Source organism: Bactrocera latifrons, unplaced genomic scaffold, assembly GCF_001853355.1.
Source record: "Bactrocera latifrons isolate USDA-ARS-PBARC rearing strain unplaced genomic scaffold, ASM185335v1 scaffold_60, whole genome shotgun sequence".
Taxonomy (NCBI): Eukaryota; Metazoa; Arthropoda; class Insecta; order Diptera; family Tephritidae; genus Bactrocera; species Bactrocera latifrons.
In genome coordinates, this window is record NW_017537268.1 from 1,095,969 (window position 1) to 1,121,111 (window position 25,143).

Sequence of the window (25,143 nt, forward strand, 5' to 3'; positions counted from 1 at the left end):
ACTGAGCATCTTTCTCTTTGACACCATGTCTGATATCCCACGTGATCTGTCAAATACTAATGCATGAAAATCCTAACCTCAAAAAAATCACCCGATATTTACTCATTCATCGAACTGCAAATAGTAAGCGGTAAAATTTGTAGCTTACTATTGTTATTGGCGCCAAGAAAAAGCGGCTTGCACATATCATCATTCTACAATAGTGTTGCTAGCCAAGGTTACACAGAATCCCGAACTGTTATTGATTAAACGGTAATATTTGCCTTTACTATCCAGATATCACTGTTCTCAGCATATCCTCATCATTCGCTCTCACCGAAAAAAAAAATGAGCACTGGTGCCAGATGGGAATAATAGTTGGTCATCAAATTATCAAGAAATCACTATTCTGAAGAGCGTTTCTTTAGTCGATTCTTTAATAGATTCGATATAGAGAATAATTACTAACTAACTGCAGATTTTTTAGCGTTGTCTGTGCTTGGGTCTTTCGGTTCAGAAATATACATTGGAAATTTTTTGACATTGTTTGTCGTTGGACGATGACCAAATGTGATAGATCTTTTAACTATGTGGAAATTTGTTTTGCGAAAAGGAGTACCTGGACACCTATTATTTACTGCATAAATAGGTGCAGCGAATAAATTTAAATTTCCATAAAGATAGAAATATGTTTGTATGACATTCATATCTCTAAACCCGAAATTTGCTGCGTTGCAAGCATTTAGCGCTGCCAGTCAATTCACCTGAGCGTCTACTCAATCATGGTTTTGTAATTACATCGACCTCTTGGGATCGCAAGATTCCGCATCACCTCACCGACGAACATAAAACCAACATCACGATGGCTACAGTTGCACTTGCAACCTGTACGTGCAACAAAACCGAGTAACCAAGTTAAGCATAGAAAGCGCAACCACTGCAAACCATATGGACGAATTGTGTGTTTTTGTTGTTGTACTACACGTTGGACTCTTGACTGCGGTCTGCTTGGTTATAGTGGAGCTGAGTTCAATTTAATGGTTCGCTATGGACTGACTCTGCGAACGCGGCATTCCTACCTTGCAGCGCCTCTTAGAGCAGCGCCTGAGCTGTGGCTCATGTTAATGGCATCTAATGTTTTTGTGGTTTTGCTTTGTACCATTTTTATTTACCGCTATCAGGCATTCAGGTTGGGTGCACACTTCCAATTTTATTGGCAGGCAGGTTGGGCATCGAGCCACCACCGCGCCGCGTTGATTATTATAATTTTCGCCGTAGTTCGATTACCGCGGATAGGTACATTCATACATACGTACATACAGGAATGAGTATATATATGCATATGTGCAGAATTATCTGCGCTTGAAAGTTTCTATCACCTGTGCTCAGTTTATTATGCTGAGTAAAATGGGCGGGACAAAGATTTTGGTTTTTGCGCCTTACAAATGGATTTCGAATTTTCTGAGAATTTAAATGTGCATATTTCTAATTTTTTTTCTACTTAAACAAATGTATCATAAATATATAAATACTAGCAGTTGTTTTCAATTTGTGTTCACAACAAAGTTTGTTAATGCAGAATATTTGGAATACCAGACTTGAGGAATTAATCAATGTTATTTATGTATGTATGACATTATTTGCATTATTTGCAACGAAGCTATCAAGAAATAATGCTGTGGCCATCTGTTGAGAAATATCCGAGTGTGTAGTACAGAACCTTAAAATAAATTTTTAACAACGTACATATATACCAAGCAGACTGAAAATCTTATACCCTTTTATGGGCAAAATTCGATTTTATTATGCTCTCATATTTTCGTTAATATTTTTATTGTACGATTGGCTTCTGCCTCAAAACACGCTTCAGTTACACTTTTTGAGCTTTGATAACCACAAAACGTTGCAAGTGGGCGAATTCTAAAAATGCATTGAATATGGAAACAGTTCGAGGCCAAATTCACTCCACTTAGGAGAATTCTCTTTTAATTTTAATATATGATAGCACGGCACAAAGCCTTTGCAAATCGAAATTCTCATGAAAGATGATATCAATCCCCTTGCTTTCCTTCTTTTATATGTTTTATACATACCGCCAGGTACTCCCCATTCACCTATTTCTGAGAATGCACATAAACCAGTCCAACATAAGAGGACGATCGGAAAAATACGTCAGCCTTCGCCAGGCGGCGCATACATGCAATTTAATGACTTTGACAGGAGCCACCTTGAGCTCAAGACATTGTAGCTAGCGACACCCATTGCCCAGTCGACCCCCGGGCGGAGGATACAGCTAAGAGGAATTTTAGTTGACCTTTATCTATTGAAGTACTATATTTTAAACAACGTAAAAGCTGTATTTATGGCATCTGTATGTTAATACATTTAAAAATGTCAAATTAGTACTAAAATTTTTTGGATGAATCTAAATGATAACGTTAGAAACGACGAAAGAATCATTTGTGAAATTTCGTGAAAATATCTTGTCAAATATAACAGATTTCCAAATGACAACTTAATTTTTATCTTAAAAACTGAGGGTCTGGTTCGCGTACATATAGACGGAAGGAGGCGATATATCGTCTCAGCTCTTCACGCTCTTCATTTATGGTATATTTATTAGGTCTAGAACTTTTTTTTTTTTTGTAAATTTAAGGCTTTATGGTACAAAAACGGTCCACAAGTGTTTTCCCTTATTCCCTCAAAAGCAATGCTTAATTAACACACGAAATGATCCATTTTTCATATAGATGGGAGGAGTGGAGTAATAGTATTATCTATGTTTGTGTCAGCCTGAGTAAAGAAAAAAAAAAAATTTCCCGCAAATGTCATTTTCAGTTGACAATAAGTTTGGGATGCAACGGACCTTTGTGGCAAACCTAATATACCATGTATAGAAATATTAATTTTTGATGTGAAAAAAGTGTAAATTTGAGATAAGAAATATCGGCCACCAAAAGGTTAAACATTTTTTCGGGCATTTCGTTTTTGAAACAAATAATTTTCTATTTATGATTATTTTTATTAATGGATGACCTGGTTAGTGGGGTATCAGTAATGGAAAGAAACATAAAAAGTAACTTTGAACAACTTTCTTGTGCAACTAAATATTTCGAGCATGTACACTTTTTACTGATAGTGCATTTCTTGCGATAATTAGTCTACGATAACGAACATTGCAACACATTTTTTATGAGTTAAGTAGTGAATTTACTGCGCTCGGTTAATAGAAAATACATAAGTAGATTCAGTTTAGAGTAATAAAGAATAATTTGATATTTTTCTACTTTCAGATAACACATGATTTTTCAGGAAATCGGCTGAATAATGTAAGTACCATCTTACTCTCATGTGCAAAAAATTATAAATTCTTATTCACATAGATTTTTGTACCATTAACATACGTATTCATGTATATATGTACATAGGTGTATTTGTTTGGATAATTCATTGTACAAATTTATTCATATAAGTAATAAAAATTAAATAAATTTGAGCAGTCAACATAATTCAACATCAACATAAAGCATAAAAATTGCCATGAAACTAACACAGTTCACAACTTAATTGAATAAAGACATTATTTATGTATGTATATACTTATGTATGTATTATGAATGGATTTACAAATGATTGTCTACAACGTGCTTACATACATATGTATGTACATATGTACTCGTCATGTCATATTTGACACAAATTCTTTAATTTTTTCTGGCACTGCACCTTTTTTGTGTGATTATAGTGCACATTTTATGTATTATACAGGGTGAATATGAGGATTAGAAAATAATGTTGAAGAAAATTATATAGTGCTGTGATCAAATTGAAAGGCGAATTTTGTCCATTTCATCTTCTTCAAAGTAATCCCCTTCCCCTGCAATACACTTACGCCAATGAATTTTCCAGTCATCATACCTCCGTCGTGATGGCCATCAGAGCCTTCTTCGATTCAGCTTTAATATCCCCAATTTAGTCAAAACGGTGTCTTGAATTTGTTGAATAGCCAGAAGTCACACGAAGGTAAATCAAGCGAATGCGGTGGTTGCGGCACGATATTAGTTAAAAAAGTGGCGAAATGATCACGAATAACCAATGCAGTATGAGATGGTGCATTACCGTACTTCTTTGTTCAATAAATAATGAATATTTGACATAGATGTCACTAACAGTACTACCAAATCACAGAAAAAAAAATTTACCGATACGAAAAACACGCGAAGTATAAATTAGAAATTCACCTTTCAATGTGATCACCATTTTTTTGGCGTTTTCGAAGGCAAGGCATACAAGTACATTTAGAAATTGGCTCTCCATGTCTTCATGGTAGAGTTAAATTCAAAACATTGCTCTACATTCTTTTTTATTGGGTGACTGATTATGCAAGGCCCTGTAAATTCCATGTATTTTGACACATAAATATGTATAAGTCTTTAATAATATCATATAAATATAATTTTTTTTTGTATAAAGTGACTTTATATGCATCGATATTAATTTATTAACATATAAAGTTTAACGTATGTACATATTAGGTTGTCAAAAAAGTCGTGCGATATTTTCGCTAGTTGGCGCTGAGAGCGCGTAGTTCTAGGTTTATTCGTCGCATGGGGTCATGCTATACCTTTTTGGAGCTCATTTCATGCTCTAACATGTGTTTGATTGATTGTCGTTTCTTTTAAGACGTTCGTGAGTTATAGCGTCGCAAACATGGACTACTACGATAAAGGCAAAAATGCATCTCAAGCCCCCAATAAAATTTGTGCAGTTTATGGACGCGATACAGTTTCCATTTCCACTGCACAACGATGGTTTCAACGTTTTCGTTCTGGTGTGGAGGTGGTCGAAGATGCGTCACGCTCCGGAAGGCCTGTCGTCGAAAATTGCGATAAATTCGCTGAATTGGTCGAAAGAGACCGGCATAGTAGCGTAGCATTGGTCAAGAGGTGGGCATGAGTCATCAAAAAAAATTTTATGAACAATTGAAAATTCAATAAAATTACCGCAAGACTTTTTTGACACCCTAATATATTATACATACATATAATAAAACCCGTTTCATTAAAATATAATTATTCTAGTACAATCATTTTTCAAATAGTGAAACAGTTGGTATTGTCATTATTGTTATGATGATTACTATATCCCACAGCCCGGAAAATAAATAATGGGAAATTATGAACGAATAAGAAGTAGTAAAATCGGGCTCCCTCCGCAGCTAGCCGATTTTTATGAGCATTAAAGCTCATCGGCACACCTGCTTGCACTGCGTTGTGTTTGTTTTCGTACAATGTTCATTGTTTATGACTGCTGCTCAAATAGCACAGTTTCGGAGAAAAAACCTTGCAATAAGTATATTAGTGTTGTTTAATTTATAACTAAAAAATGAGAAGCAGTTTTTTAAAAGCTGTTTTTTATAATATTTGGACTTGATTTTATACCAAGTAATCTCACTGTTGACAGACATAACTTTGAAGTCGTAGATAATTTCGTCGTATCTTTGGGCCAACAACAATATCAGCCTCCTGCAATATGGTGGGGAGGCATGGACAATGACATCATCTGATGAGTCGAATTTAGGAGTGGTCGAGCGTAAGGTTTTGCGGAAGATTTATGGTACTTCGTTGTTGTTGTTGTTTTTGTATCGACAGAATTCTGCCGAGTTTACAGTTCTTAACCGGATTAAAAATCCGTGTCCGTTCTGATTGCGTAGACCCGACTGTCGTGGAAATGGATCTTTTCCTCATTGGTTACGGCGAATACTGAAGTTGATGGAATGAATCAAAGAGCAGACTTCACGGTGGAACAGAGGAGACCCCCACAGTGGGAGGAGATCAGGTGGAGGTGGACCTGGCTGCATTTGGTATCTTAAATTGGCGTCAAATAGCGGAAAGAAGAAACGACTGGCGCGCTTTAAATATTTGAATTATTATTTTTATGTTATAGAACCAAAAATGTTCTCAATTTAAATCCTGGGTATCAAAATTATAGTGTAAATAATTTAATTATATTACATATCTGATTATTTACTACTATTCTTTAAAAATAAATACACGCAGTATGTATGTATGTATGTACGTATAAAAGTTTGTGCTGACAAGGGATGATTTTAATTATATTACATATCTGATTATTTACTACTATTCTTTAAAAATAAATACACGCAGTATGTATGTACGTATAAAAGTTTGTGCTGACAAGGGATGATTTCTCGCGAACAGGAATTATATACAAGTATTTATACATTTGTACATATTTGTTATTGTACTTATGTGCACACAGATTTCATCTCCCCTTTTATCTTCAATCGGGTTACACCCACGCTAACTGTAGTAAAGCGCTCATGAATGGAACATAGCATTCCTACAGGAAGCTGACTTATCCTTTGCACAACCACATTTTATTGAGAGCGTAACAGAATTAGGTTAAACACGAGTAGGCGGATGCCAGTATGTAAGTGTGTGTTGTGTGCGCGTATGAACAATGCTCATGCAAACCTATAAAACACAGAATCGAAAAAATATACATACATATGTAAGTGAAAGAATTATACGCCAACAAGGATAGCATATATGAATATACTACAGTCATAAGTACACATATTGTATGTATGTATAGTATATGCGTTTATCGCCGTGTTCCTCCTTATTTATGTTTGCGGATAAATGGAGAGATTTGTTGAAAATAAAACTCGAACACAGATAATATAAGGGACAGCTAAGACAAAGATCTCTTCAATCAGATGCGTTATTTTGCATTTTTTAAATGCAAAAATAAAATTATAGTCGTTCTCTGATATAGTTTACTAATAATATAATATTACTTTTTCTATTACATCATTAGTGCTTTATACCTTTCTGTTGACACTGTTTTGATATGTTCCGATTCTTTACGAAAAGAACATATTCATTCTATATTTCTGCTGCATATTTTACCATTTTTCTAGACACCATATGTAGGCGATCTCTTCACTCAGCTGACATCATAATATGAGATAAACATAAAAAACTTGAAATTCTATGGAAACTGCTTTCCAATCGATTTAAAATCATGCCTTGGTCTTTTCACACATGCTGTTTCGACGATTTCCGAACTCGCTAGACATCTTAAACGTTTTCGCCGACTAACTAACCAGCGTGAAACGCTGTCGTTGTTTTGTACGCCGCCGATCAACGAACGCCATCACCAGCAACGGCCATGTGCAAGTACAATTGTGACCCAATTCCTAGCGCCAAGAATAAATGCATACACACATATACACCGCCAAGAAATAAAAAAAAAGTCACTAAATTCTAGATACGCGCGGCTTAAACGTCGATTGAGGCATTTTCACGCGCCGTCAGCAGCAACATAGACATCAACGGCAGCGCCGCCACAGACCGCAGCAGCTAGAAATAAGAATGAGAGTGGCTGAAGTACGCTAAGTTTCGCACTCAGCTGCTCAGTGTGTTGTCCGCGTTACGTTGTCTGTATGTAAAGAAAAATAAACAAATTTTTAGGCAACGAGGCAAGAATTTTGCAAGCGAATCTCCATTCTTCTGCCAGTAAGTCTATTAAAGCAAAACGCGTCTGCATTGCTCTTCCGTTGCAACACAAGCCTTATTTCTAGTAAACGATTTCGCGCCTGAGGCTAAGTGCACATTGGAGCGATGATTGAAATAACGCAATATGCATAATTTTGTGAGGTTTCATGATTGCTGAGACTTTTCTGGAAGTTTGATTTTGGTTCGTTCAGGTTAGAAGTGATGTATAAACAAGTGAGGGGGAAAAAACAAACGGGCGACATTAAAATATAGATAATTATCCCTACAAATATTGAATGGAACACAAAAATCTGTATGTTTTCCATTCTCACTTATTCTTAATGTTCTACTCTGCGCTTAGCCTTAGCGCGACTGTAAAAAAGCTGTGCGCTGTCTCTGACACGAAGTGCGCCAATTGATTTGTCCGACCTAATAGAATTGTTGTTGCATTGCTGATTTGAATTCAATTAAAGTGCTTCCTGCCGGCACAGTCACCGCCATGTATACACACATACACACCTAATGTATGTATATGCATATTAAAATGTTTGCTGCCGCATTCGCACAATTTTATCATCATAAGTTACACAATTCGATTTGAATTGCTGCCGATATTTGCACTTAATCTTTGCCACTGACTTACATAGTCGAACATGCAAGTTTTTTTATGTGATTGTTGTTTTCGCTTTTATTTTACACGTTGATTGCACTACTACAATCAAATGTACTCATTATTATATTACTATTATGACACATTTTCATTTCTGCGATTTTCCTTGCTTCTTCGACTTCGATCTCCTTTGGCTCTGTGACCATGTACAAGTTGTGTTTTATCCGCAATTGCTCACTTGGCTTTGATTTGTTTGTGCTTTGTTTGGTTTGTTGCAATTGCGATAGGCTAACGGATTCGAGTTGTCATTCTTAGGCACTTGTATGCCGGAAAGGGTCACTTCGTCTATGTACATGATTGATGCACTTAAACAACCTGGAAACTATCATTCGATATACTAGTATGCGTATATTATAATGATTTTTTGTAACAAGATTTTTAGCTTTAAATTCCTATTTTTGCGCCAGCGGTTTTAGAGTTTGGTGATTTTGAATTGTTGCTAATCGAACACATGAAATCTGGAACAATGATAGTTAAAACTTCTAACGGGGTTTTCAATGGGGACGCTACAAAAACCGATGGGTCATCAAACGACGCCATGTTTTCCCTCACTTTTGAGATACCTCTCTTCAGTGAGGTTTGCCATTCATCATTGAAGTATATATGATCCAACAACGAATCGAAATTATTCACATTTACTACCGAAATTTGGAGTCAATACCTCAACTTTAAGAGCGCTACGTCCAATTTATGGTCGTCGTATCGTCCTGTAAGATCAACAATTGAGCGTCTAATGGAAAAATTTGAATCCACAGACACAGTACATAAAGTTCCTCGGCCAGTGAGCCAAAAAGTGCCCTTAGTGTCGAGAATATTGCTGCCGCGAGCGCATTAACTGGGGAAGAAATCAGTTCCAACAGGAAGCCGCACAGCGAATGTCACAATCGAATTATTGAAAACCAAGTTGGTGAACGTGTTATCCCACGAAATGGCCTTGTCAATTGGTCGTCTTGGTCCTGGAATTGGGCCCCGTTAGACTATTTCCTGCGGGACTACATCAAGTCTATGGTCTATTCTAAGAAGCCAGTGACGATTGATGAACTTCGTACGAATATCGAAAGTGAAATTACGGCAATATGGACCGATTTATGCTTGAAAACCGTCGAAAATTGGATTCAGCGTCTGGACACGCAAAAGAAATCGAGTTCCATACGTAATGGCATCGAATGTACTTTCACAGGAATAGAGAATTTCATTAATATCCCCAACCTTTAAAAAAAAAAGAAGCTTTTGTAGCGCTCTTAGTGGAAAACGCGTTACTAACGAAACACATTACTGGATATATCGATCTGTAGAATACTCTTCGGTTAAAATTTCCACTAAATTGACTTAATGGAAGACAAGAATTTTCTTTACATCGATTTGGATTTTTTTTTTAGTAAAGGCCGCTTATGTTTTGACAGTATGGCAAGAAAAGTCTTGGCGCCGCGAAAGCTTGCTTAAGGCTCGTTGATGCAATTAAAACGTGTATCTTTCGCAAGGCTACTACCAAAAATTTTATATAAGGGTGAATTGTTTTGGGCACATACATATTTATATATATTACATATATGTACAATCAAAAAACTGATTTCGCAGCAATTTTGAGTGAACTTTCAACAGATGGCAGGAAGCCAAAATGAATTTAATTTAATTTTGCTAACAAACCCAACACTGTCAGACAAATATTTACAACAACAAGAGTAGTTGGAACATATTTATTATAAATAAGAATATTTTAATTCATAAAAATGCCACCCTTTTTCCGCACATTGCCAAAACACATGCCATTTAATGTAAATCTTCGGCCTTAGAATTGAAATAAATAGCATCTAAATTGTAATCTTTTTGATCAGTCGCATGAAAAATCACTTGCCGTAAAAACGGGCGCATGTTTGCACATATCAAGCAAAAGCATTTAGTAAATATACTTATTTAGTATTAACCGAAACGTATTATACAATATATGTATAATACTCTCTCTCTCTCTGGGACCATAGTTTCATCAAAAATATAACAACTACTACAAAAGTTGAGACATTTTAATTCATTTTTTTTTCAAACAATTATTTTATAAAGAAAACTCGCTTCTTTTATATTTTTAATTGGACACAGCATATCGTCACCTAAAATGCAAAAGAGCGTGTCATCAAAAACATCGAAAACGCTATCAGTTATAATAACCAATATATAACCATTTTATAGCGAAAACTCAAATTTTGTTTCAATTTGTGTAGTTTCTATTATATCGTTTTTCCTTCGCCTGTAATGTTATGAAAAATTATGTTACTTTATTTTGCATTTTAGATGAAGATATACGTGTCCTCAATTCATGTTTTCCCTATAGGGTCGCTTTGTGTGGCATCGAACTACCTAAATTCGAATCTAATTCGCTCTGCTGCGCCGCAAATTTGCCCGTTTAAGTATTTTTAAATCGTCTATGAATAGATTGAACATAAAAAAAATTAAATGCTCCCTACATATGGATGAGCATATCAATCAGTTGTCTGTCGTTGTGTTGGCGCTGTGCTCTTGCGCCCCATTTGAAATATGAGCATTTCGCCGGGTCCGACTTGGCGCGGTCTGGTAAATTTGTTAAGTGTTGAAAGAATTTTCAAGCATAAAATATTTCTTTTGCCGTTATTTATGCCACAACGGCTCTTAATGTTGGCACAAACTTTTTGTGGCAGTTACAACATGGCCTCTGTGCAACAAAATTAATTTTGGTTTTTATTAACACAAATATGAATGTCACAAGGAAGAATCCTCTAAATTAAATTTAAATTAGATTTTTTTTGAAATTTTCGTGCTATTTCTATTGAAATTTTATTACCAAACACTGATTATAATTGAGAGCGTGGATTGTATTATATTATTGTTCTCTCAGAAATATTTTTATTCTTATACTTTAATATGCTATTGAGCATACTTTACAGTTTTTAAATTTCTTATTCACTAGAAAAAAACTTTTACTTATATTGATATGTATTTATACAAACTCTCGAAAGAGCATTAATCTTATGGAAAATTATTTAATTTTTTTAACTTTAGGTGACGATATAAAGAAAGTAATTTGCATGAATTGGACAATAATTTTTCTATAAAGTTATTAACTTTCACTCGCCATGACAGCACAAATACAGCTTTTCACATAAAAACTTAAATTTTTATTCCCACATTAAAGGCTATGATATATTTGTGGATACGAATATACAACTTAAAAATGTTTAATCACATTTTTTTCCTTATTAGTATGCACATATGCACATTTCTATGTCATATCGTTATATAGCTTTAACTTTGTCAGCTATGTCGAACGACAGCGATAAGCATCAGTTCAATAAACAACACTAATAACATCATAAACATTATTGTTACGAAAACATAATTTATCGACTGATGCTTTCTTCAAGTATTCACATGTATGTTCTTATCGCTCGGCATTAGCGTGAATATTCATTCGTATATTTTTGTATACTTGTTTATATGTAGTATCACGTGTGAACTATTTTCTTTGAACTAAATTTTTTATCATTACATGACAAATGATTTTTGGGTTAGGAATTCCAAACACTTTTGCCATAATGTTCCAGATTTGATTATATTGTCTGGTTGGCTACCATACTGTGATTTACCTTTTTGAATAAGTCTGGAATAAGAGTTCGTAAAGTACAGACTCCTTATAATATTTAAAGATTATAATTAAGGGTTAATCGCTATAATGAAATTTTGCTGGTCTGTTCATTAAGATATCTAAAGAGAATGATCTTATACTTACTTCAAGATTAAAGACACCTTTTTTTTTATTAACCAATAGAGTTCTAAATTTTTTTTGATTTTGTAATAATAAGTTTTAGTGTTTCCAAGGTTATTTATTCGAATTTCAGAAAGATATTTATCTTAAGAACTATTGCTTTCAGATAAGATTTCATAAAATAGACTTTATGGGTTCCGGAATATGTTTTTTGTCGCGCTAATATTAATTGATCTTTCATTATTTTTATTTGATGACTTATAGACATTGCCATAAATATTTATTTAATAAATTTGCTTCGACAAAATTTATTCTTCCTTTCCTGCTTTGGCTTGCTATCTAGAAAGGGGTATATTCTTTAATTAACTTACAATAGAAATAATTTCGTGTTACAAATATCAAATAGTATAGAAGACGAAGAAATTATTTTGTAAATTTGTCACACCATATTTCTCGTTATTTGGAAAACTGCCAATCACAATCACCAATTGGTGTGCTATACCCACAACATATGGTGGCACACTTGAAAATTTTCGTTCCATCAATGCGCTAGTGCGCGCAAAATGTTTATAGAGGGTGATCCATTAAAGAAAAATCACATAAACTTCAAATTTAATGGAGAATATTTATTTTTTGGCATTTATTTTTTTCAAGATTATCTCTTTCAAATGTTGGCCGCTCTAAGGCCTGAATCGAAGCGGAATAGTCCGCATACGACTTAGACTTTTCATATCCCACGGTAAAAAGCCTAAGTGTGTAAGGAGTGATATCACACGATCTTAGTGACTAATCGACCGGCCCAAAACGTGAAATTATCTGCTAACCGGAGCGTTCTCTCAATAAATACATTCCTTGAGGGGATGTGTGGGAAATGCCGCCGTCTTGTAGGACCAAATGTCAAGATCACGATAACGGTATCCATTGACGGTTACGTTTCCACGGGTATCATTTTTGAAGAAATATGGAGCGATGATTTCATCGGCTCACAAATCAGCCCAAGTCGTTTTTGTTTATTATGAAATGACAGCTCTTGAATCTCTTCAGGTTGCTCTTCATATCAAATGCGGCTATTTTGCTTGTTTACATACCCACCAGCTACGGCTGCTATATTTTCTTCACTTCGTGTTGGACGTGGTCGGTTCAGTCTAAATGTTATCCAATAATAAAAGCTGGGTCTCAAGATGTGTTATGATTTTGCGAATAGTACGCTCAGTAGGCCGATTACGTTGACCATAAGTTGGATCACCCTTTAGTTTTTAACAATTCTGCGCTCTGTTTCCGACCACCATTCATCAATGGATCTTTATTTCCGGTGTGACTATGCAAAAAATATGCCAAAAATAGTACACATCTGCGCATAAAAATTCATTTCAACATATGCATATTTATAGTTTCGTCACATTCATATAAATGAAAAGTAAGTTTTCCTGCGAAAATTGGTATTTTCAAAACTGTCTATATGAATCATCAAACAACAAGTGTATTTCTAATAATTTCGCTATCTAAAGTAATACGGAATTGATTCCTGCAAAACCAAATCAAGGTCGCTTGTATTGAGTTTGTGGTTGTTTTATTCTCCAATGCAACAAAATTGTAAATGCTTTCATTGATTTAAGTTCGAATCACCTTGAACCATCGGTCTGCTCTTGTTTGTGTATTGCCATTCATACTCATTTCTAAATTCGCACCTAATAAATACTTTTTATAGTTATTTATGAATTTGTGAGCACACAAATGGGAAAACAAAATTTTAATTATATTTATCCCTTATTTCATTCTAATAAATAGTTGCTTTAATAATTGTGTTAGTGGTTCATGCTATTTTTGGAAGTCTACTTTATTCAGACGTAATTCCTTGAATCATCGATGCATTTTTGTCATACATACATATGTTCACATGTATACCCTCATTTCTTCACTGCACCCCATGAAAAGGCTAAGTTTAATTTCTCCGATCATTTCGGAACTAAAATGTCTATTCTCAATTTAAATATTCTTTCTTTAAGGAGTTACATGGGTTTACGGGTTTCAAACAACTTTTTTTATTGTCTTATTAAATCTACAACACCTCTAGAATATTTTCCAAAATTTTCAAGTTGATCCGCATAATAGTTTCGGAGATACAGCCTTGAGAACTTGTGCGCTCGAGGTTAGCTATTCTAAGTGCGCCGTCTTTAAACTCGGTTTTTCTCGAAAGAAGTCGAAGTTGAAGTCTGTTGGCAAGATTTCTCGGGAACTACTCGTTCAATCTTCATGAAATTTTACACAGATCTTTGAGATACAATTCTTTAAAGACTTGGACGGAGGATTTTTTAAGTTAAGGTTTTAACTAAAACACGTATTTTTCACATTAGATGATTCTGTAAGAAGTTATCCAACGCGGTCGCATCCTATTTCCGAGGGGTCAATGGCCGAATTTAAAATATTTTCACAATTTCTTTATTAATAGTATATATTTGTAACAGAAAGAAATTCTAATAAAATATTTAATTTTTATATGAAAAAAAAATTTAAAAAATAATGCTGTCTTAACATTACTACGCTCAGATATTCTGTAAAAATAGTATACCAAAAATACTTTCACGCGAAATAGCTCCAAAGTTTTGTTTTTATTTAGTCCGAAATACTTAAAAATTTTCTGGTTATTAAATTCACACCATTTTTAATAGTTACAAACATACATACATATGTATGTATTTTAATGAACGATTTTCACATTTGAAATGTCACATTTTATTGTCGGCGATGAATCACCACGAGAAACCTCGTCAGCACCATCCACGCAAAACAACCCCTTTCCCGCGCAATTTACTGTTACACTAGAAAAGCTTATTTGTGCCATTCATTTGTTGTCTGCCCCAACAAAAATATTATTAAGAATGCGCAAATTGAAACAAAGAGTAAAGTAAAATTTCCTTCCAAATGACGTCCGCCAGAGCAAAGTAATGCTAACAGTTGTTAGTTTGTTGCGATTTTTTTTCCAGAGAAAATCAATAAGCAAAGGCAGAATTTACCATTTCCAAAAAACGCTTTTACGCAAAGGACTGCTTTGCGTGCTCTCCACCTTCTTTGGGGATTTGGTAATATGACACTTGGACGCCAAAAATTGCGGGCGCCGCTCCAAACCAGCACATGCCAATGAAATCAAATGACCTGACCACAGCCCTACATACATACAAGCATACTTAATTTGCTATATAAAAACCAATTATTATATGTATATACTTAGAGTGGTGGATAAAAGTCTACATACTCCCCTGTTTTCTTTGATGCGAAAGTACAAAAACTTTTTAGAAAAATGTGTTGATACAGTTTTATTCTAATCTTCTTTCTAAAAACAATAATCTTGAAAAAAAAATCCATTAATTAATAAAAGTACAAATTTATGGAATAAAAACTCAAAAATTGTGTTGACGAAAGTCTACATACAATTCGAATATCATATTTTGTACATTGTTATGATAACAGCAAGGTAATTTTTTTAGTTAATTTGTATTAGAATAAATATTACAATGAAACATTATACATACATTTTTCTAAAAACTTTTTGTACTCTCATATCAATGAAAATGAGGGGTGTATGTAGACTTTTGTCGCCACTGTATATGTGCATATAGAAATTTGTATGTAAATACATACATACATATGTATATATCTACTACATCGGTTATGCTTTTTGGAGCACATGGACTTTGTTTATGTTTTGGTCGCCAACGGTGATTAAATAGTGTTAAAAATAGCTGACAAAATATGTACATACATATGTACATGGGAAAAGAAGGTAGAACGCTATAATTAAGTAAAAGAGAAACTTCCACCGACTTATTATAAACTTAATACGGGAAGACCAAGCCCGGATCAACTTACATGTACATATAAATTGTCACATGGACTTGTTTTTCTTCAAATTCATTTGGCTGCCTCATTTTTAGTTCGTATTAAGAAAATTTTAGACAAGGAGATGACAGAAAGTTTCAAAAGCAGCTGACTGTTAATAGTACCCTAGTTCTCATGAATTTTTGTATAATCTAATTTTTGAAACTAAGACATATGTATTAATACGAGTATATGTAGTTTCTTATGATATCCGAACAAACGATACGATATCAGTTTTTTTAGCATTTACTCTCCCAGAATCTTCAAAGTTCGGTTCTTGCTATTAGATCCATATAAATTCGTGAGCCAACCTCCCCCATTACATTAAGTTTTGAAAACAAAAGTTTGTTTGTGCAAAAATATGCGTGCGTTTCTGCCAAGAAGTACTTGATGCATATTAAAAGGGTGTCCTAAAAATAACGCAAGATTGGAATTAAATAGAAAACACAGTTTTAGGTATTTTTTAATTGAATCTTAAAGTGAAAAAAAATACTCCAATTTTTCCATACACATACACACTAATTATTCCATCACTACTCTTTAAAAAATTTCATTGTACCTTGAGTCTCCTCTTTTAAAGCGTGTTTGTGGGTTTGTTGCAGTTGACTTGTGATTTTAAATAACTCCATAGAACCTGTAGAGAGCCGTTCTTGTCCACGACGAGGTTCCTGGATTGTCAATGACACTCTCACTTTGATATTGTCATTTGAACGTCTTGTTTGCGGCCGCCAAGCTTTCATAATTTTGAAATATTGTACAATAATGAAGACATGCCCTTCTATCGTGAAACGCCATTTTTCCTGAGCCTAAACTGCCGTCGGTTTTTTTTCTAGGGTTGTCAACACTTTACTTCATAAATGACGGCAATTTCAAATCTTGCCTTATTTTAAACACACCCTTTATTATCTGCGGTGCGTTTCAACCTTTAGCCAGGTAACCTATTGCAAAAGGTTCCGGTGATAAATGAATGAAAGCGTGTGGCTACCAAGTGATGTCTTCAAGAATTTTTATTTTGCCAAATGCACGTTTAATAATTTTAATGAATGTTGTTCTTTCGTGCTTTGTGCTTTCTAAAACGTCTCTCTCTCTCTCTCTTTACCGTTGCTTTTTATTGCGCGTATTTACCTTTAGCTTTTTCTGTGCGTGATTTGTTTTTGTCTCCTTTGTAAATGATTCGAACGGTTCAACGTTTTCTTGTTGGGTTGGTCAGTGACTCATTACCAGCTGTGGATATGCCAGTTATCAGAAATGCTTAGACTTGTTTTAAGGAGGAGCTTCAAAACACAAAGAGAATTTGCGCACATATCGTACGCACAATTATCTTTTTTGTCTGTTCTGTCTATATATGTATTTACACATACACTCTTTGTTGGGAAGATTCGTGCAGGCCATGCCGTTTTTTTGTCGCATATTGATAAATACTATATGCAATCAGTAAATGGGCATGTACAGGTTGGGTATTTTGCCTTAAACAAATTATTTTTGGCCATAATACGCAGTTCACTCTAGCTCTAGCGTTACAGTACAAATTATTGCAAAACTCTAAAAACTTTTTATAAGCAATTTTTTATTTAATTGTGTAACAAAATTTGAACTCTTCTTCCACTCTATATTTTCAGCATGAGTCGTCCAACACAGCAACGCACAATGCCACAACAGAAGCCGCCGAAGCAGTTCCTTACCGAGCAGGAGGCCATCGCGGCCTCCGAGCTCTTCGATCTCTTCTGCGTCGCAACGACAATGCGCCAGATTTTGGGTTTGCATCGCGACATGTGCGACATACTGGGCTTACGACCAGCACCGATCAACGAATTCTACCCGATGTTGAAGGCGAAGATTCGTTCGTGGAAAGCGCAGGCGCTATGGAAGAAGTTCGATGCACGTGCGGCGCATCGCGTCTACGCGAAAGGAACAGCGTGCAATGGCACGCATGTGCTAGTCATTGGCGCAGGTCCATGTGGCTTGCGCACCGCCATTGAGGCGCAGTTGTTGGGTGCCAAAGTCGTTGTGCTGGAGAAACGCGATCGCATTACGCGCAACAATGTGCTGCACTTGTGGCCGTTCGTCATCACCGATTTGCGGAATTTGGGTGCAAAGAAATTTTATGGCAAATTTTGTGCCGGTTCCATAGATCACATATCCATTCGGCAGTTGCAAATTATATTAATAAAGGTTGCGTTGCTGTTGGGTGTCGAGATACATGAGAATGTGTCCTTTGAGCGAACAATTGAGCCGAGTGGCGATGGCTTCGGCTGGCGCGCGGCCGTAACACCAGCGGATCATGTGGTTTCATATTATGAATTCGATGTTTTAATCGGAGCCGATGGTAAACGTAACACACTGGAAGGATTCAAAAGAAAGGAGTTTCGTGGAAAGCTGGCTATTGCAATTACGGCCAATTTCATAAATAAGAAAACAGAGGCTGAGGCTAAAGCGGAGGAGATAAGCGGCGTTGCGTTCATATTCAATCAGTCCTTCTTCAAGGAGCTATATGAGAAAACGGGCATCGATTTAGAGAATATCGTCTATTATAAGGACGAGACGCACTACTTTGTTATGACCGCGAAGAAACACAGTCTCATAGACAAAGGTGTTATATTGCAGGTGAGGTAGAAATTAACATATTTCGTTTGAAATTAGAAAAGAATAACTTCCAACTCTTTAGGATTTCTCCGATCCGGCCGAACTGCTCGCTTCAGCCAACGTGAGCGCCGAAAAGTTACTCGATTATGCGCGTGAAGCGGCCGAATTCTCCACAAAGTACCAAATGCCAAATCTAGAGTTCGCTGTGAATCATTATGGCAAACCCGACGTCGCCATGTTCGATTTCACATCCATGTTCGCCGCGGAGACATCCTGCCGTGTGATGTTGCGGCACGGCCATCGTTTGTTGCAATGCTTGGTGGGTGACAGCCTGCTGGAGCCCTTCTGGCCCACTGGTTCGGGCTGCGCGCGCGGTTTCCTTTCTAGCATGGATGCCGCATATGCGACTAAACTTTGGTCTAACCCTCGCAATAGTATTATGGGCGTTGTGGCGCAGCGTGAAAGTATATACAGGTGAAATAAAGTAGTACCAATGACATTAACTAATTARAAACGTCAACTATAAAATAAAACTTAAATATGTTTTCAATTTAGACTGCTTAATCAGACCACACCTGAGAATTTACAGCGAGACACAGGTTCTTATACAGTAGATCCAGCCTCAAGGTATCCCAATCTGAATCGCACGGCAGTCAGCCCCTACCAGGTGAAAACGCTCATCGACACAGATGATCCAAAGGTATTCGAGCAGCCAATAGCCGAAATTATAACAACGCCAGCGTTAGCTGAGGCCCCTGCGTTGTTACGCAAATCCCGTCGTAGTACAGGTATGTTTTGCTTAGATGGGCGGCAAGTGCAGACTCTTAACATTTCGCTGTATTAACTGTAATTAATGAATAAATACAAACATTTTATTGATCAAATCAATATCTTGACTTCATTTTATTGCAACCGAATTGTTTGTGTTTGTCTCTTTTAATTTTTCATTCCTTACATTAATACGCGCTTTATGTTCATATCTTTGAAGCAATTATTAATCATTTTTAAAATTCTTAAAGATATTGTGCCTGAAGCTTTGCTACATTGGGTTTGCACTCAGCTGCATATGTACGATTTCGTAAAGGAATTACAGGAACCTGCCGACATACTTAAAAATGGAAAATCACTATGCGCCTTAATCAGCCGGTAGCCCATAATATCATGTTCTTCTTTAAATGCATTTTGTAAATTTCTGTTTTCATTTGAACGATTCATATAGTTTTCGGCCGGACTTAATCGATTACTCAGCAACACGTGACTTAACGCTGGCTGAACGTAATGAAGTTGCTTTCAGAATATTAGAAGCGGAATATCAACTGCCACGCATCATGAGCGGTGAGAAGTCTGTAGATCTAGAGAAAGTGGATACACGCCACTGGCTGCACTATTTGAACCAAGTGCGTGAAGTGTTCCGCGGTGAAGTGCCGTATCTGAAACATCCCAAGATGGATATCTCAGAACTGCGCGAAAAATATCGTCTTAACAATGCGCATGCGCAACCAGACTTCTCCAAATTGTTGCAACTTTCCACCAAGCCGAAATATCCGAAAGCAAAAAGTCCTATTGAGGATATGGTGGACGTGCCGCAAATAGTGCAACGCCGCTCGGTGCTGGATGAAGAGCGTGTGAAACGCGTGCGCAGGCATGAGCCGGCTGCAGGCGGCCCAGCAGCAGCCAGTTCGCCACAACAAGGTATGAGAAGTTGCAAAAAAATATCAAAATAGCAAATACAGTGAATTTGTGCATTGCAGGACAAACCGATACACCACGTCGTGCCAAGAAGAGAAGAAATGTCGAGAAGGCTGCTAATATTGTGAGTACCACAATAGCGGTAATAAAGGATGCTTTTGTAAATTACATTTTCAGACATTGAAAAGTGATCTAAATAAAATTTCTGCAATCGAAATTGTCAGTAATAGTATAACATACATAAAATTTAAATTGAGATGAAGAAGGTTAAGCATATATTCAGAAATCTTAAAAATGAATAAACATTTCGAAATTTTTAATTTTTTAACATTTTTCAAATTTGGCTTTTATTGGATAAATTTAATTTTTTTAAATGATTTGAATAAATTTAAAATTAATTTTACCAAAAAAATAACAAATATCAAGTTAATTTTTAAACAAAAACACTTGAATAAGAGCACGAATTGGTAAAACAATGAATTTAAAAATAAAAATTAAACAATTTGTTAATGCTATTTGAATCAGAAGTCAGGATCACTTTTCAAACACACACAAACAACACGAAAAAGTTATATATTTTGAGTTTTACATACGAACATATGTACATATATCTTATCACATGTGATGATTATTATTTGTAAATTATTCCATTTGAAAAACAAAACGTACCGAAACGCTTGTGTATTATTATTTTCATAAGGTTCATATTATGCTAGACCGTCATCATCAGAGTACATGCATCGTCATAAATGAGCTTTCAGACTTACACTCTGAGGTATTCACCATATATTATTGATGTGCTCTCATGGTTTTTTGCATTTTTCGTACCTCCCATCTGTTTTACTAATCTGACTACATTCACACATACAAATGTTTGCTATTACCTACTCGTTCATCACTAGTTTTCATAAAAAAAAAATCCATACAATTATTAACCTTTATATTCATTTACTCACTTTACGTTTGCGCATATCCTTCCGAAGCAGTTCGTAATCAAACGCCAGGTCCCTTAATGTATTTAATAAGCATATGTATGTACACCCTATTGACCCTCTGCTCAATTTGCAAATTGCTGTTATTACGACTTATTAGGAAGAACGACAAAAGCGCCTACAAGAAATCGAACAAAATCGCCAGGAGCGTATAAGCAAACGTCGGCAACAACGTTATCAACAGACACAGAACTTTTACAAGAGCTTGCAAATGTTGCAAGTCAACACATTGCTGCGTGAAACTGACGATCCCACCGCATTTGAGGACTACTCATTGTTCATATATCGTCAACATGCGCCGGAGTTCAATGATCGCGTAAAGGATTTGGAGCGCAAATTGCTGTATCCTGTAAGATAGTCAAAGTTGTTGTACTTTTCTTGTTAACTGTTGCCTGCCACCATGTTTGATGGCGTGAATGGTGCAATGCTATTTACATGTTCTAAATGCTCCTGCTAACCTACTTAACACTCGCGAAATGTTGCTGATGTCGAGTGTTGCAATAATCGCCGTTAACCGTTGATAACTAATATTGAATGAATTATTTTCTTAACTAGGATTTCAAAGTTTTTTTAGAGAAATTTTAATAATATGCCGCTTGGATTTTAAATAATACAATCGTTCTTTGCTCAATAGTTAACTGTAAGAGTAAAAGAATTTAATACTTATTTGGTGGAGAAAAGCATATTTGGCATTAGTTGTGATATTAAAGTGTATTGAAGTGAGTTATTTAACTGGAAAATCGAGTTTTTTTTTTTAATTAGAAAAAAATATACAATATATCAGTATTACTGAATTCATAGTTTGTACTATATAGTATTTGGTCTTCATAATTAATAAACAGGCTTGATTAGATTTTAAAGAACCGAAAGTTTTTTTAAGTAAATTTTCCTGATTAGATACTTTTCATCGTAAATTTTGAGGTTATTATATCCTGTCTCCTGTTTATAACTAATTTACGTCTTTTAATTCTTTTAATTCACGTACTTTGTGCTGTTGTCGGGACAGCTGATTGATTTCTACAACAGCATTTCGACTTTTACAGGCGATAGCTATTAAAAAATTATATAATTTTTACCTTCAGTAGTCACTGGGTCCTAGTATGCTGAACGTAGTTCTGAGTGATTCTTCACATAAAATAGTTTTTGACTTAGAAAAATCAAAGATTACTTATTGTTTTGAGCATAAAATCTATACATTTCATGTTTTTGGTTTATAATAGAGTTGCGTGTGATAATTTGTCTGTGAAGTCATTAAATAGGTTATGTTTATTTAGTTTCATGGGTTTCGTGTAATCGCAACTAACCAGTGAAAGCGACTAATGTATTCGTGCATAACTTGATATATGTTTTGTTTTCGCTGTGGCCAGTTTGTGTTTAATTAATTTTATTATAATAGTGTTTTAAGTTCTACTGTACGTGTACCTTTTTTGTTTAGTATTAAGCTCCATTTAGATTGTTGTACAACTTATTTGCAAAATGCTATAATTTTTTTTATATTGAAATCATGATTTTTTTCTTTTTCTCCATAAAAACCTTTCCGACCACCTTTCCTACATTTTACTTTGCTAAAATTTAAAACTGAACACATCACTCCTTCCCATTTCCACTTCCCTACCTCCGACGAACTGTGAAATTCAATGAAATGCCATGTACAGGATCGCAATCGCGGCGATATACCATCAGCAATGCCACGAAATAATCCGGATGAACAGTTTAGTGATCGCATCAAATCTATGGAGCAACGCATAAGTTCGAAGAATGCTTGTGGCAACGATAAGAAGCCCAAAGACTTAATGCGTGCCATTGGCAAGATCGACAGCAATGATTGGAATGTGCGCGAAATCGAAAAGAAAATCGAACAATCAAAACGAACTGAAATACACGGTCCGAAAGGACGTGAAAAGGTGCCGAAATGGAGTAAAGAACAATTTTTGGCTAGACAAAATAAAATGGCAAAACCAACGCGTCAAGAATCTGTGGAGGAGAAGTTTAAAGAGATCGATCAAACCTTAAAGAATTTGGATAAACAACTAAAGGAGGGTTCCATATTGGAAGTTGGTGAACGTGGCCGTAACAAGGTCGCATCAATTGCTGGGCAATTTGTTAAAAAAGATGATAAAACGAGCGACGAAAAGAGTCCTACTCCCGCCGCTGTCAATAGCGCGCCGAAATCCGTGAGTAATGTGCTAGTTGGGTCGACTTTACGGTTAATTTGCACTGAAGACGTTGACGAACAATCGCAAGCATCATATGTACGACTTTAGTATTGAAGTTATATAATTTAATCTATATTGATATTATTATGGCTACGCTTACGTATTGTTAGTTACACTTTTCTTCAGTGGCAGTTCAGTGAAGTCGACCCTTTGGTGATCACTTTGTTTTTGTGTTGCTTGGGTTTTAGTTATTGCTTTCTCGTTTTATCCAACGTTTATCATTTAATTGATTTTTTGTTTGGTAATATTTTTTATATGTATCATATTAATGCTCCAGAAAGAACCTAAATTTCTTGAAGCAGGGAAATTATATCGGAATGGTTAATGTAATGTTTATTGAATCGCCATACGTTAATGCATTGAGGTTTAAAGGTTCTCTTAATTAGCATTTTAGTTCCGTTCCGAGGTGTTTCGTCCTTCATCTTTGCACATAACTCATACCCATACAAGCTCTCATACTCGAATAACATTTGAGCTCACCATTTTGTATCATTAATCATATCGTTAAGTGCTTTTAATGGAGTTTTATAAGATTATATCTAATAATAATCATATTTTTCATCATCCAGAGCGCTAAGGTCGCGTTGGCATTTAAGAAGCAAGCCGCGTCCGAAAAGTGCCACTTCTGCAAGCAAATCGTTTACTTAATGGAAAAAATCACCGCCGAAGATCTCGTATTTCATCGTTCGTGTCTGAAGTGTCATCATTGTCACACGAATTTGCGTCTCGGCGGCTATGCATTCGATCGCGACGATCCAAATGGGCGCTTCTACTGCACGCAACACTTTAAGCTGCCAGCAAAGGCTATACGTCCTGTAGTTAGAAAACCAGGACAAAGGGTAAATATCACTCACTTTTATATGTATGCATGCATAAAAGTCAAATAATGACTATGTAATTTCAGAAGCCAACACAACAGCAACAAGCTGCCGCCGCTGCAGCTGCTGCTGTCGACATTACCGTCACAACAACGAACGCTGCAAGTGGAATCACACAAACAGACCTACCCAAAACGCCTGATAAACTACGTGGTCCCGCTGACAGCGTTGTACAGCTCGATTTATTGGATCGTGGTCAAACACCGGAACGTATCGAATTCGAGAATACCGATGCCATGTCCGATGGTGAACCTTCGGAGGAGCATATACTCGATGAGCACGAGTGGTCGGGCAGAAATTTCTTGCCTGAATCTAATCAAAATTCTGAGTCGGATCTCTCCAGTTCCGATGACTCGGATACCGAATCCGATGCTGATATGTTCGAAGAGGCAAATGACTCACCATTGGCCGCACAAACATTACAATTGGCCACCGATTGGATTGGCAAACAACATTACTCCGATAGTGATGATTCGGATGATTTTTATGATTCGAGTGACGGAATTGCGGGTGAGTTTTCCAAATTCGTAGTATTAATCATATAAAGTAAATTAGCATCTTCTTCACACTAATTAACGATTACACCCATATCAACAAAAACTCGGGGTGTAGATTCGATCTATTAAAATTTATCTAAACCGTGCTCAAATACTTGGTATTTCGGATTATTTATGAGTTTTTTTATAATTGCTTTGCATTGACTATTTCTCAGATGACGATGGTAAAGACGATACCGAAGGTGAAGATTTCAAGAAGGCTCGCGAACTACGTCGAGAAGAAGTGCGCCTACAGCCACTGCCCGCGAACTTGCCCACTGACACGGAAACTGAGGTGAGTTTTAATCATTGATGTCATATTATTGATAGCTTATGTTCTTTTTTTTAATTCTTGCAATAAATCACTTTTATTTTTGTATTTATTTTCTTCTATCAATTGTCATCACATATACTCACCTTGAAATACAAAATTTAATGGTGTTGGTTTCATTATTATCACACAAATTT

At 35.8% G+C, this 25,143-nt stretch overlaps 1 protein-coding gene across 16 annotated transcripts in view; it reads left to right on the forward strand.

Moving 5' to 3' along the window:
* The window catches only part of LOC108975004 (protein-methionine sulfoxide oxidase Mical), an 84,668-nt gene that overhangs the window by 38,324 nt on the left and 21,201 nt on the right, over nucleotides 1-25,143 (forward strand). For 13 of the 16 annotated variants that reach the window (XR_001993836.1, XR_001993837.1, XM_018943186.1 and 10 more), the window contains 12 exons: nucleotides 3,273-3,308; nucleotides 17,401-18,385; nucleotides 18,447-18,838; nucleotides 18,920-19,152; nucleotides 19,384-19,510; nucleotides 19,584-20,056; nucleotides 20,116-20,177; nucleotides 21,146-21,394; nucleotides 22,701-23,219; nucleotides 23,831-24,100; nucleotides 24,166-24,649; nucleotides 24,852-24,970. Coding sequence is in view for 14 of the 16 variants with exons in the window: in XM_018943186.1 (XP_018798731.1) it covers nucleotides 17,402-18,385; nucleotides 18,447-18,838; nucleotides 18,920-19,152; nucleotides 19,384-19,510; nucleotides 19,584-20,056; nucleotides 20,116-20,177; nucleotides 21,146-21,394; nucleotides 22,701-23,219; nucleotides 23,831-24,100; nucleotides 24,166-24,649; nucleotides 24,852-24,970 (3,912 nt within the window). In the remaining 2 variants the exon portion in view is untranslated. The remainder of the gene's footprint in view (nucleotides 1-3,272; nucleotides 3,309-17,400; nucleotides 18,386-18,446; nucleotides 18,839-18,919; nucleotides 19,153-19,383; nucleotides 19,511-19,583; nucleotides 20,057-20,115; nucleotides 20,178-21,145; nucleotides 21,395-22,700; nucleotides 23,220-23,830; nucleotides 24,101-24,165; nucleotides 24,650-24,851; nucleotides 24,971-25,143) is intronic. The other 3 variants (XM_018943193.1, XM_018943199.1, XM_018943192.1) reach the window with 2 other exon arrangements.